Below are 12,099 nucleotides of genomic sequence, written 5' to 3' on the forward strand. Positions count from 1 at the left end.
AGAAATAAAAGACTCCTTAAAATTTTGAAAACATTTTACGAAATTATTAGAAAGATATCTATAAGACATTTTGAGTTGCTTTACATCTGAATTTAAAACGTTTTTTCAGATTTCTTTTAAATATATGTATGCAATATTTAAATGTCAATTTATATATATTAATCTTTATGTCATGTTTTATTTGTATTCAATTACAATGAATAAAACGATAATGCAGTTACACATACCTACTCTTGTCTATAGATTCGATGAGAGCCGCACACATCTAATTTTTTTAAAAAGCTACTGAATTAAATCAATTAAAATTTAATAATTATAAATACAAACGAAAACAAAAGTTATTGACGATAAAATTGCACAGTAAAATTGGTATATAATATATGTATATTGCGATTAAAGATTATTATATTGAAGAATTACAGTATTTTACTGATTATACTGCTCAAAAGACTATCTCTACGAGATACTCGGGAGAAAATGTTATATAAGTGAACGTATTTTATATATAATTACATATAATTGTATATAAAATATATCAAATTTTTATGTAATTATATATGAAACACTTTTTCCCAGATATCTATAAGATTCAATTATAAAATTTTTATAGTTATCTCAAGTGTAAATTTTAGATGATTTTTTAATAGAAAATAACAAAAAGAGTATATATTTGTTATCTGTAAAAATAAATTGTATTATAGTACAATCTTCTTGAAAAATATTACTATGCAAAATCTGATATAAAATTTGATATAATTCACATAAATCTATATTTTTCTATGTTGGCAAGAAAACAAAAAATATTATCCGTTCAATTGTTATATTTAATCGTTGGACACATATTCAAATTAAAGATTCAGAAAAATATAAATATTTTGAGAACGTGGACAAGTTATTCTCGTAATTATTTTTGTTTAGAGTCGTTGTCCACGTGACGGATGTATCTTATTATGCCCGACGACTTTCATACTTATAATCAGTGTGGATCAGTTTGTTGGAGACTATCGTTGAGAGAGTTTCGTGGAGAAAATAACACTTTCTTGTCCTATTAATATTGCTAAATTTTGACTTTTAGGCATTAGTCATTTCTGGCATAACGCATTATTTGGATTAAGCAGGTTTGGTTTATTCTTCTCTTTTAATGAATAATTTTAATTTGAAATCTTTTGAGAATTTTGAGAATATATAGTTTAATTATAGATACATATATATATATATATATATATATATCGCGTATTCCTGATGATCTTATAATTAATATTTATGCTTCATTAAAAAGAAATCCATAATATTTGTATTGAATCATATCAGAATCTTTTTTTATCTGACTTTAGAGAGAAAGAGGGAGAGAGAGAATTATGAATCAAGCTATCTCGTTTTTCGAATTCTAAATCAACATAATTCATATATAGAAATACGCAATCTATATTTATTATGTCTATGTATTTGGTACTAGTCTTGTATTATGATTATAACAACAATTAAGTGTCTCTATATTTATATTTTTAATAAATAATTTTAATATATATCCAAATCTTATATACTGTTATATACTTATTATTAAAATTTATTTACATTGTTGTTTAATACTATATATTTGTGCATAATAGAATTAATATTAAAAATAACATTATTCTTTCCAAGTATATGTGTATACATATATGTGTATATCAGATTAATGACAATGCTTATTTATGAAATAATTATTTATTTGTTTTATAAAAAATAATTATTTTTAAAATATTATGTTATTGTTAATATGGTTCTTATATAATGTTTGAATACATTAAGTGTAACGGCAATTATTAAAGAGAGTTATACTGTTGGTATATTCTTATTTTGTGTATATATTATAGTTATCCACACACACATGTACACACTCACACGCGCGCGCGCGCGCGTTATATAATATATATATTTCAAAAGGATCTGAAATATAGAATTTGAATATTTAATGGATATGGATAATTTTAATTATTAATTTTTATTATATATATCTGAAAAAAGGATATGTATAACATTATTATCTATAAGAGAAAATTAGCAATTCATATTATGAGAGATCTGTTTGTATATAGTCATCATGTGGAGGATAATAGTGTTGTGGACCGTGATCATGGGTTTATCTACCAGTGACATGGTTAGCTATGAGGGTTACAAAGTCTTCAGCGTTTACCCGTCCACTGATAGGCATTTGGAATTACTTCAATTGTCCATAAAACAAGTAAATAGATCATTTAGATAAAAATAAAAATACGAACAATTTATATGCAAATTTTTTATCTAATAAATCAATATCAAAACTAATTGATTTTATTAATGTTCAAAATAGCACAAATTTTAGTACATTTTATGTTATTCGAGATAAATAAAATTAATTTGTTAGATATTTAAAATAACTTATAAATAAAATGTCATGAAATTAAGAATAGAACAAAAAAATACGTAGATTCAATTAGATTAAGATTAAATTTTAGTCAAACGAAATTGCGAATTAAATCTTATTTTACAGTATGGCTCCTGGTTCTGGAAAGAACCAAGTAAGCTAGACGGAGAAGTTCAAGTTATGATACCTCCGAATCAGCTCCAGACTTTTTATGAAATTATGCATATTACGAAATCAACTTTTAAACTTCAAATTAAAAATGTCCAAAAACTAATTAACCATACGATACCTGAGAATCAATCGCAGGGTTTTGATTTTCAAAGCTATCATACTCTTGAAGAAATCTACGAGTATCTGGAAGAGCTGGCTAAAAAGTATCCCAACAAAGTACAGGTCGTTGTTGGCGGCAAAACATACGAAGGACGCCAAATTAAGGGCGTTAAGATAATTAATCATGAAAACAATCCTGGAATCTTCATCGAAGGTGGCATACATGCCAAGGAATGGATTTCTCCGGCAACTGCCATGTACATTTTGCATCAGTTATTGACTAGTACAAATGTGAAAGTGAAATTTGTAGCTGATCATTATAATTGGTTTATTTTTCCAATATTTAATCCCGACGGATATGCATTTACATTTAATAAGACTCATGGGGTAAGATTTTTTAATATATATTTAATATTGTTATTTTAATTACAAATTAAGATTATCTATACAAGTGAGTCTTCTTTAATGATTTTCAGGATCGATTATGGAGAAAATCTCGCAAACCGTTCAGTCCTAACTGCATTGGAGCAAATCTTAATAGGAATTGGGATTTTCAATGGAATAGTAAGTATTCAGTCTGAATAGAGAAGATTATAATAAATAATAGAAAAGAGTTATCGAAAATTAAGATTATTTTGGGAGCTTGAAAAGCTCTCTTATTGAGATTCATTCGATGTACGTTATTGTAACTTTACGTTCTCAGCTTCTGGTATCAACAACAATGCTTGCAGTGATACTTACCCCGGGAATAGAGCATTCTCAGAAATAGAGACGAAAACTATGTCCGAATATATAAAATCCGTGAAAAACCAATTGTACGCATATATCGCGTTTCATAGTTACGGTCAACTATTAATGACTCCTTATGGTTATACAAATGCACATATCTTCAACTATGATCATTTGGTAAACAATTTTATTAATAAAGAAATATTGTCTTTGAAATATATATATTTATAAAATAAGATAAAAGGGAAATATTGTTTGAAAAGATTTTCATGGTTATATATAACTTTTTGCATTAAACACATATTCAAGTTATTCATTTTTTAACTTGTAGTGCTATGTCTGTGCTTATATTTCCATATTTAATATGATAATTAAATTCTATAATAGAGATCAATGTAATGTTTGCAATTTCAGCATAAAATCAGTTCGATAGGAATCAAAGCTCTTCAACAGAAATATAACACTGTGTACAAAACCGGATGTATTGGCGAGTTTTTTACCAGTATGTAAATACTTTAATTTATATCTAAAGAATAATTTGTCGCGTTAAAAATCATCTTATAATCGTTTCTTCATAAAAGTATTAACAAAAATAATTTTATGAAGAAACGATTATAAGATGATTTTTATAATAATGTTTTAATTGTTTTTTGAATACAATATTTCAGGTATTTCAGAACCTCAGACAAACTTCACAAGATAATGGTAGATTTCATAAAAAAAAGCTTTTGTTAAAGTGCTTATGTTCTCCGACGTATTTTTAAGAAGTTATTTGTCCTCATTTGAAATGGCTATGACTGTTATGAGATATGGAATCGATCGCGTGACAGCATTGTGCGTGTCGTCTGACAATATTATAATTCAAGTTTTTACTTTATTTGTCTTTTGCAAAAACAAAATCAAAGAATATAAACTTATCAGATGTCATATACGATCAGATGAATAGTTTCTTAAAAATGTATGTCGGAGAATCTGGACTCCTTAACAAAAGCTGATTCTTTTGATTGAAATTTATCATTTCTTGAAATTGTGTTTGAGATTCTGAAACACCTTACACACACACACACACACACACACACACACACACACACACACACACAGCGCGCGTATGTATGTATGTATATATATATATATAAAATTAACATATATTTGTTATTTTGTTTTATTAAATTACATTAAAATATATTGCTTCTTTGTTATAAAGTACAACTAATATAAAATATAATCGTTCCTAGATTTGCCGAGCGGTCTTAGTGTAGACTACATGGCAGGTGTTTTAAAAAAATCCGTCGTCTATCTCTACAACTTGCGCGATAAGAATGAATACGGCTTCTTGTTACCACCTGAGCAAATCATTCCGACTGGAGAGGAGACTCTAGATTCTCTTGTAGCTATGTTTATTGAATTATATCTTAACAATATTCAAGATAATTAAATTTTTATAATTAATTATCATCGATTATATTTTTATTTGATAAATAAAGAATACAAGAATATTATATTTTCATGAATAATGATAAATAGATTTCGATTAATAGTTGTACTTCTACTAATTTACAATTTTCTATGCTTTTGTCATTATTAGTAAAATAGATCGAATCTTATAAAAGTTTTATCTATTTTTAATCTATTTTTTATAATATTAATTCTTGACATTTTTCATTAGAATTATTTATTGTACATAATTCTTAATTTATTTATTTTAATATTTTCAATAATACAATATTTGCAATAATAATTTTTGTTTAAATCAACATATACATAAACTGTTTCTGTTTGCAATAAATTAGGAATGTCTTCTTTGTATAATAATTTGCAAATTATTTAAATAGATATAATGATGTGTATTTATTATGTTTAAGAAGGAAGAATAGAATAGTTTGATTATATAAAAATAAGCTTGTTATTAATAATAACAAATAATACTAGATTTAACGATTAGATTCATTTATCAATTTTATATATTATATAGACAATAAATTATAAATTAAAATGTATAAAACTATAAATAAAATTAAAATTATGTTTATATGATTTTTTAATAATATTATAATTACATTATAATTAATCAAAATACACAATTCAATTACAGGTTATACTCTGAAAAGCACAACATTCTTAATGCGCAATAAATATTATAAATAAAAGATAGTATAAAAGAAGGGCAAAGAGCCAATAACGTATAAAAGAATTTTAATTTAAATAAACAAAATTAATACAAAACAATTAAAATAAAATAAAACAAACGTTTCAACTCCAATCGAATCATTTTCAATGCAATCTTACAATAATATAAACATTGTTCTAAATTAAAAATTCGTACATAATCTTACAATATTCTTACAATTCCTTAATATAAAATTTTTTCTTTCCGTGTAATGTACTGCGAGTCATTTTTATCAAGAATTAACAAAGTCATAAGAAAATTCTTAGTAAATCTGTTAAGAGTCTAATAATACACAACGAGAAAAAAAAATGTAAAATGTGGTCCACTTCGTGGTACAATAAAATAGTCTTTTTATTTAATAAGTTATTATAAGCAAATTCGCAAAGGTAACAAGCATCTGACTTACACGATGTCAAAAAACGAGAACGAAATATTATAAATCTATTTTCTCGAAAGTTACTATTTTCCTATTTTTTACGAATAAAATTGAAAATTTAAAATCTCTGATTGATAACTCATCAATTTTATTGCATTTTTTTATTTAGATATTTATTCGTGTTATAAGTATTTTTTTGTATTCATAATAAAGAGCCAATTGAGCAGCGAAAAAGAATATTTAAACTTGCATAAGATTTCATGTAAATTGCATAATCTACATAATTAAATTTACATCTTTTGATATTGACAAAGAATATTTTTTTAATTCGTTATACATTATTTAATTGTTGAACATATTAATACTAAGGATTTCGGAAAAAATAAGATTATTTTAAACACAAATAGTATTTACATACATATACTTTTATTTATTTAACATTATTTATTATTGACATGTCTTCTGTTCGGTTTATATATTTGTATGATCAGTTGAAGTGCGGAACAGTTGATTGACCCTATTCATTTGATTGTCTTCTGATTTGTGTCCGGCTAGATTTTAACTTATAGGCATAAGTTATTTCAAGCCTAATGCAATAGATTAAGCAGGTTTGATTTATTTTTTTTTCTCTAATAAATATTCTAAATATTCTTTTGAGAGAGTTAAATATAGATATGTTTGACATTGTTGTGCATCGCGATTACATCGACAATATTATAAATATTATATTATTTTTATTAAATAATTATAATACATGCAAATTTTAATAATGTATTCTGTTATATATTATTAAAATTATTGTTGCCTAATATTAAATATATGTATATATGTATACTAAATTTATTAAGAAATAATATAATTTTCTTAAAATATATATATCAAACAAATGATGATGCATATTCACAAATCAATTTAACAATTATTTTATTATATCTTTACTTCAAGACAAAGCTAATATTTTCTCAGATATGCTATTGTAGATGTGATTTTTGTATTGATGTAATGTTTTAATAATAATAATTATTATGAATGAAAAGAATCGTAAGACAGAAATGTTTTTTGTGCATATACAAGTGTATCGATTTTTTTTTTAAAAAGAGTTAAATGTAGACATTATATGAATATTTAATAAAAATAATTGTGATTAATCATATCTCAAAAACATGATATATAATGTTATAATCTAAAAAAGTAATCATCAATTATGAGAAATCTGTTCGTATATAGTCATGTGGGAGATAATAGCGTTGTGTATTACGATCACGGGTCTAGCTGCCGATAATATTACTAACGTTAAGGCTTCTTACGAGAATTACAAAGTCTTTAGGATTCACCCGCGAACATACATGCAGTTGGAAGTACTTCAAGATTTGAAAAACTCGAACGAAGTAAATAGACTATTTAAATAAAAATAAAGATAATATGAAAGAAAAATATGAATAATTTGTATGTAAATTTTTTCTTTTAGAAAATTAGTTTCGCATTAATTGATTTTGTTAATATTCAAATCAGTAGTCAATATTCAAAATATAAAGGAAGAGAATCAATCGTTTTTAGGCCAGCTTAGAATTTTCAAAAAATGATTATATTTTGTATTGTATGGGTATCAGGAATATAAAAAATAACTATTAAGTGAAAAAAACTTGATCCATAAAACCATTAATAATAAATAGTCTAGATATAGATGTCACTATGATAAGCTCTTTTTAATGAATGTTCTAATAAAACATTTTTATTCGTTATATTGATACTTTAATAATTATATTAATAAATAGACACTTTAATAATTATATTAATGTTATTTTAGACTAGAATATTTATTATGCTCAAAATAAAGATTAATATGTCTCATAGTAAAAAGAATTAATTTTTTGTTATTTATGTGTACTCATAACAAATAGATGATTACTTTTAGTTGCTTACACATCTATACAGCTTACATTATCAAGATGATTGTTTGTAGAGGTTTTAATATTCTTTTGTTTTATTTTTTCATTTTGCTTTTTATTTTTAAATTTTTTACTATGTTAAATACTACGAACGTGACTTTTAAACATCTTCTGATGATAATTGCTCTGAATTCGATGGTTTTAAAACTTAGATATCATGATGATATATCTTATAAATTAATAATTAATTATAACTTTACATGGATCATTTATTTCTCATCTAATAGTTATTTTTTACATTCTCAATGATTATACAATACAAAAGAAGTTGTTTTTTGAAAATTCTGATCCAAGCCAAAAAAAAGGCGTTACTGACTTTTCTCTTCATATATTCTATACATTTATTCGAAATAATGAAATTAGTTTCATACATATTCAAATAACTTATAAATAAAATGTTACGAAATCAAGAATAGGATTAAGAAATATATATATATATATATATATATATATATATATATATAAAACATAAATTAAATATATTAATATATATTTAAATATATATATATTTTCTCAATAAGTTTAAGATTAAATTTCAGTTAAGCGAAATTGTGAAATTGAACTTTATTTACAGTTCAGCTATTGGCAAGAACCAACTGAGATAAATAAAGAAGTAGATATTATGATACCTCCGCACAAATTCACGCATTTCTATGAAATTGTGAGCAATTATAAGATGTTCCATAGACTCCAAATTCGTAATGTTCAAGAACTAATCAACAATACAATATCCCAGAGTCAATCACAGAACTTTGATTTTAATAGTTATCATGCTCTTGAAAAAATTTACGATAATCTAGACGAACTGGCCAAGAAATATCCCGATCAAGTGCAGGTTATCGTGGGTGGCACAACATACGAAGGACGTAAGATTAAAGGCGTAAAAGTGTCAATATCTAATGAAACGAGACCCGGAATTTTCATCGAGGGCGGCATACATGCCAGGGAATGGATTTCGCCGGCAACTGTTATGTACATTTTGCATCAATTATTATTTAGTAATGATACGGATGTAAGATATGTAGCTGACAATCATAATTGGTTTATTTTCCCAATATTCAATCCTGACGGATATGTGTACTCGTTTACTAAGGTAAAATTTATTTCACACAGCGTTATCTAATATATATTTAATTTTAATTATACATTAAAACTTTACATAAGTGGATCTTTTTTAATAATTTTCAGGATCGATTATGGACGAAAAATCGCAAATCGTCTAGTTCTTTCTGTATTGGATCGAATCTTAATAGAAACTGGGATTTTCAATGGAATAGTAAATATTCAGCAAATAGAAGAGAACAATAAATAATAAAAAGTGTTATATCTAAAGTTCATACTTTGAGACAATGTTCTGAAAATCGTTTACCTCCGATTTTGATGAAACTTTGTAAAAAAAGCTTTATTTCGAATTAAAATAAAAGTTCTTAAAGGGATTTTTGGCGATTTTTATGCCAGTTATTTTTAAGATAAAATGATATAAAATTAGTAAGTGTTTACAATAATGACAAAATTTTAAAATATGTTAAAAGAAATAACATTGAACATTTTCAAATTAAGATAAAATGTGAATCCCTATAGTCACCTATATATATAGATCTCATTTCATATTGTAAGCAAGACGTGATATGGGACAAATTTCGTTTCTCGTGGAAAGTATGTGCGAAAATAGATTATTTCATTCTCTTTCCTACGTAGAGGTTGTATTTGAAAGATGTATGTAATTTAATCTGAAACCAAATTTTAATTTCTAATCGGAAATGGATTTGCATAAAAAGATAGAAACCTATGTGGAACTGAACAATTATATTATAGGCCTCACTTCGCACTATAAGCAGGGAGTGATGTGGAGTGGATGTCGCTTTACGTGAAAAATTGGAATCCATGGACCTTTCTTCCCCTAATATATTTCAAGGTCGTTGAAATCGGTGATTTTATTAATATAAATATACATTGTTTTTATTGTTTTATCTTTAAAAAAATGGCTTTGTCTTAGGAGTCGTTTGAAAACCTTTTAAGAGCTTTGATTTTAATCGAAAATTTTTACAAAACTTTATCGAAATCGGAAGTGAACGATTTTTGAGATATTATCCTTTTTTTAGGAGCTTCAAAGAGTTTGTAAAATTAAAATTTATCTAATGTATTATATTGCAATTTGATATTCTCAGCTACTGGCGTCAGCAACGATCCTTGCAGTGAAGATTATCCTGGAAGCAAGGCATTCTCAGAAATAGAAACAGAATCCATGTCTCAATATATGAGATCTAGCCATTTTTACGCGTACATCTCGTTCCACAGCTATGGGCAGCAATTACTGTATTCTTGCAGTTATTTAAATATCCCCCACTATGTAATATTGGTAATAAACTTTATTAAAAAAGAATATTTATCCTCGAAATATCGCTGTAAAAAGGAAATAAAATTATAAAAGCAATACATTTTCATGGGTTTACGTAACTCATATTAAGTTTAAAAAGTTGTTCGTTTTCTAATAATTCATAGTGTTATATTATTTGCATATTTAATAATATAATTAAATATTACAATAGAAATTAATATATAAAATATTTATGATTTCAGTACCAGATCAACTTCATAGCAATTGAAACTCTTCAAAAGAAATATAATACTCAATATGAGACCGGATGTATTAGCAAATTCCAACGTAAGAACACTTAATTGTTTAGTATAATTTATCATGCAATAAGACTTTTTCTCATAATAATAAAATTTTTAATTTTAATTCATAATAATTTATTTATTTAATTCATAAGTTTTTTAATTCATAATAAAATATTTATAAAAATCAGTATAATGTTTAATTCTTTTTTCTTTTTAAATATACATATGTATATTTAGATACATTTGAAACAGAATTTTATTTTAATTTTTCATTAAATTAAAAAATACGCTGCTTCTTATAATATAACTAGTGTAAAATAATTTCTAGAGTTGAGTGGTCTTAGCACAAATTACGTCGCAAATGTTGTCCGCACACCCATTGTATACCTCTACAAATTGTACGATAAAAGTGAATATGGCTTCTTGTTACCACCTAAGCAGATTATTCCGACTGGAAAAAAAACTTTGGACTTTTTTATAGCTATGTGTAATGAGACATTGTCACATTATTATGATTTGATAACTCATATAACTCATTCTTGAAACGTTAAATTTTTATAATTTATTGTTTCTTTGTTATATATTCTTATTTGATACATGACAATTAATATTACATTTCCAAGTAATCCACTAAATAAGTTTCGATATTTTTTTAATTATGTAAGATGTTTTTAAATTTTCTGTGTTTTTGTTGTTTATATTATCGACATTACTTATATATGTATATTTAAAAAAAAAATAAATAAATTTCAACTACGTAGAAATAAAAATATAAAAAATTCCTTAAAATTTCAAAATATTTTATGAAGTTATCAGAAGGATATAGATCTTTGAGATGCTTTATATCCCGATTTATGACATTTCTAAAAAGATTTTATTTGATATTTTTAGACATATATAATTTTTTAATGTCGATATATATATATATATATATATATATTAATGTTAATATCGTTTGCATTTGTATTTAATTACAATAAACATAAATATATTAAATTTAACTGGTAACGAAAGCTATCAATAATTGAATTGGTCCTTAAAATTGTTACGTCATGAAATTCTTTTAAAGAATGTTTATAATGAATATTATGTAATATTAATAACTTTTTATGCAATATTATTACATAGAAGAATAGTATTGTTTTATGATTATAATCATGGTTACTAATCATGAACTACAAAAATTGTTAAGTTTTTAGAATTATTTCTTGTGGATAATACAAATTAAATTATTTTCAGTAAAAACAAGTATTTAATATCTTCAAAAAACAAATTATAAAATCATCTTTTCGAAAGTTATTATTACACTAATTTTTATGACTGCAATCGAAAATATAATATTTATCTGATAATTTATCAATTTTATTGCATTTTCATTTTTTAAGCATTTTTTAAGTATTTTTCTAATATACATGTATATCCTCCTACATTTCTCTTATTAAAGAAAAAAGGAAGAAAGATGAAAAAGAGCAAAAGTTTAGTTAAAAAGAACAGACCTGTCGTATATCAGTATGTATAGAAATAGTATAGAGTTACGATTGGCTGTTACCACCTGATCAAATCATTCTAACTGGAGAAGAAACTTTAGATTCTTTTATAA

The 12,099-nt window shown here is 24.6% G+C and overlaps 2 protein-coding genes across 3 annotated transcripts; both read left to right on the plus strand.

The window, feature by feature from the left end:
* Nucleotides 1-969: 969 nt before the first annotated feature.
* Nucleotides 970-5,414, plus strand: LOC105147039 (zinc carboxypeptidase). Its single transcript, XM_087413746.1, has 7 exons — nucleotides 970-1,118; nucleotides 2,079-2,224; nucleotides 2,513-3,043; nucleotides 3,133-3,220; nucleotides 3,360-3,562; nucleotides 3,800-3,887; nucleotides 4,621-5,414. Exons 2-7 carry the CDS (start codon nucleotides 2,084-2,086, stop codon nucleotides 4,818-4,820), a joined length of 1,251 nt encoding a protein of 416 aa, XP_087269872.1. The 5' UTR covers nucleotides 970-1,118; nucleotides 2,079-2,083; the 3' UTR covers nucleotides 4,821-5,414.
* A 364-nt stretch (nucleotides 5,415-5,778) lies between these two features.
* LOC105147038 (zinc carboxypeptidase A 1) lies at nucleotides 5,779-11,222 on the plus strand. Of its 2 annotated transcripts, XM_011057763.2 has the most exons (7): nucleotides 5,779-6,536; nucleotides 7,156-7,316; nucleotides 8,452-8,970; nucleotides 9,066-9,153; nucleotides 10,046-10,236; nucleotides 10,458-10,542; nucleotides 10,828-11,222. In XM_011057763.2, exons 2-7 carry the CDS (start codon nucleotides 7,158-7,160, stop codon nucleotides 11,040-11,042), a joined length of 1,257 nt encoding a protein of 418 aa, XP_011056065.1. In that variant the 5' UTR covers nucleotides 5,779-6,536; nucleotides 7,156-7,157; the 3' UTR covers nucleotides 11,043-11,222. The 2 variants fall into 2 exon arrangements, with proteins under 2 accessions (XP_011056065.1, XP_087269871.1); XM_087413745.1 differs by lacking the exon at nucleotides 7,156-7,316 and having other exon boundaries at nucleotides 5,782-6,536.
* Nucleotides 11,223-12,099: the final 877 nt, after the last annotated feature.

This window comes from Acromyrmex echinatior, chromosome 15, assembly GCF_024713525.1.
Source record: "Acromyrmex echinatior isolate Ae372 chromosome 15, ASM2471352v2, whole genome shotgun sequence".
Classification (NCBI taxonomy): domain Eukaryota; kingdom Metazoa; phylum Arthropoda; class Insecta; order Hymenoptera; family Formicidae; genus Acromyrmex; species Acromyrmex echinatior.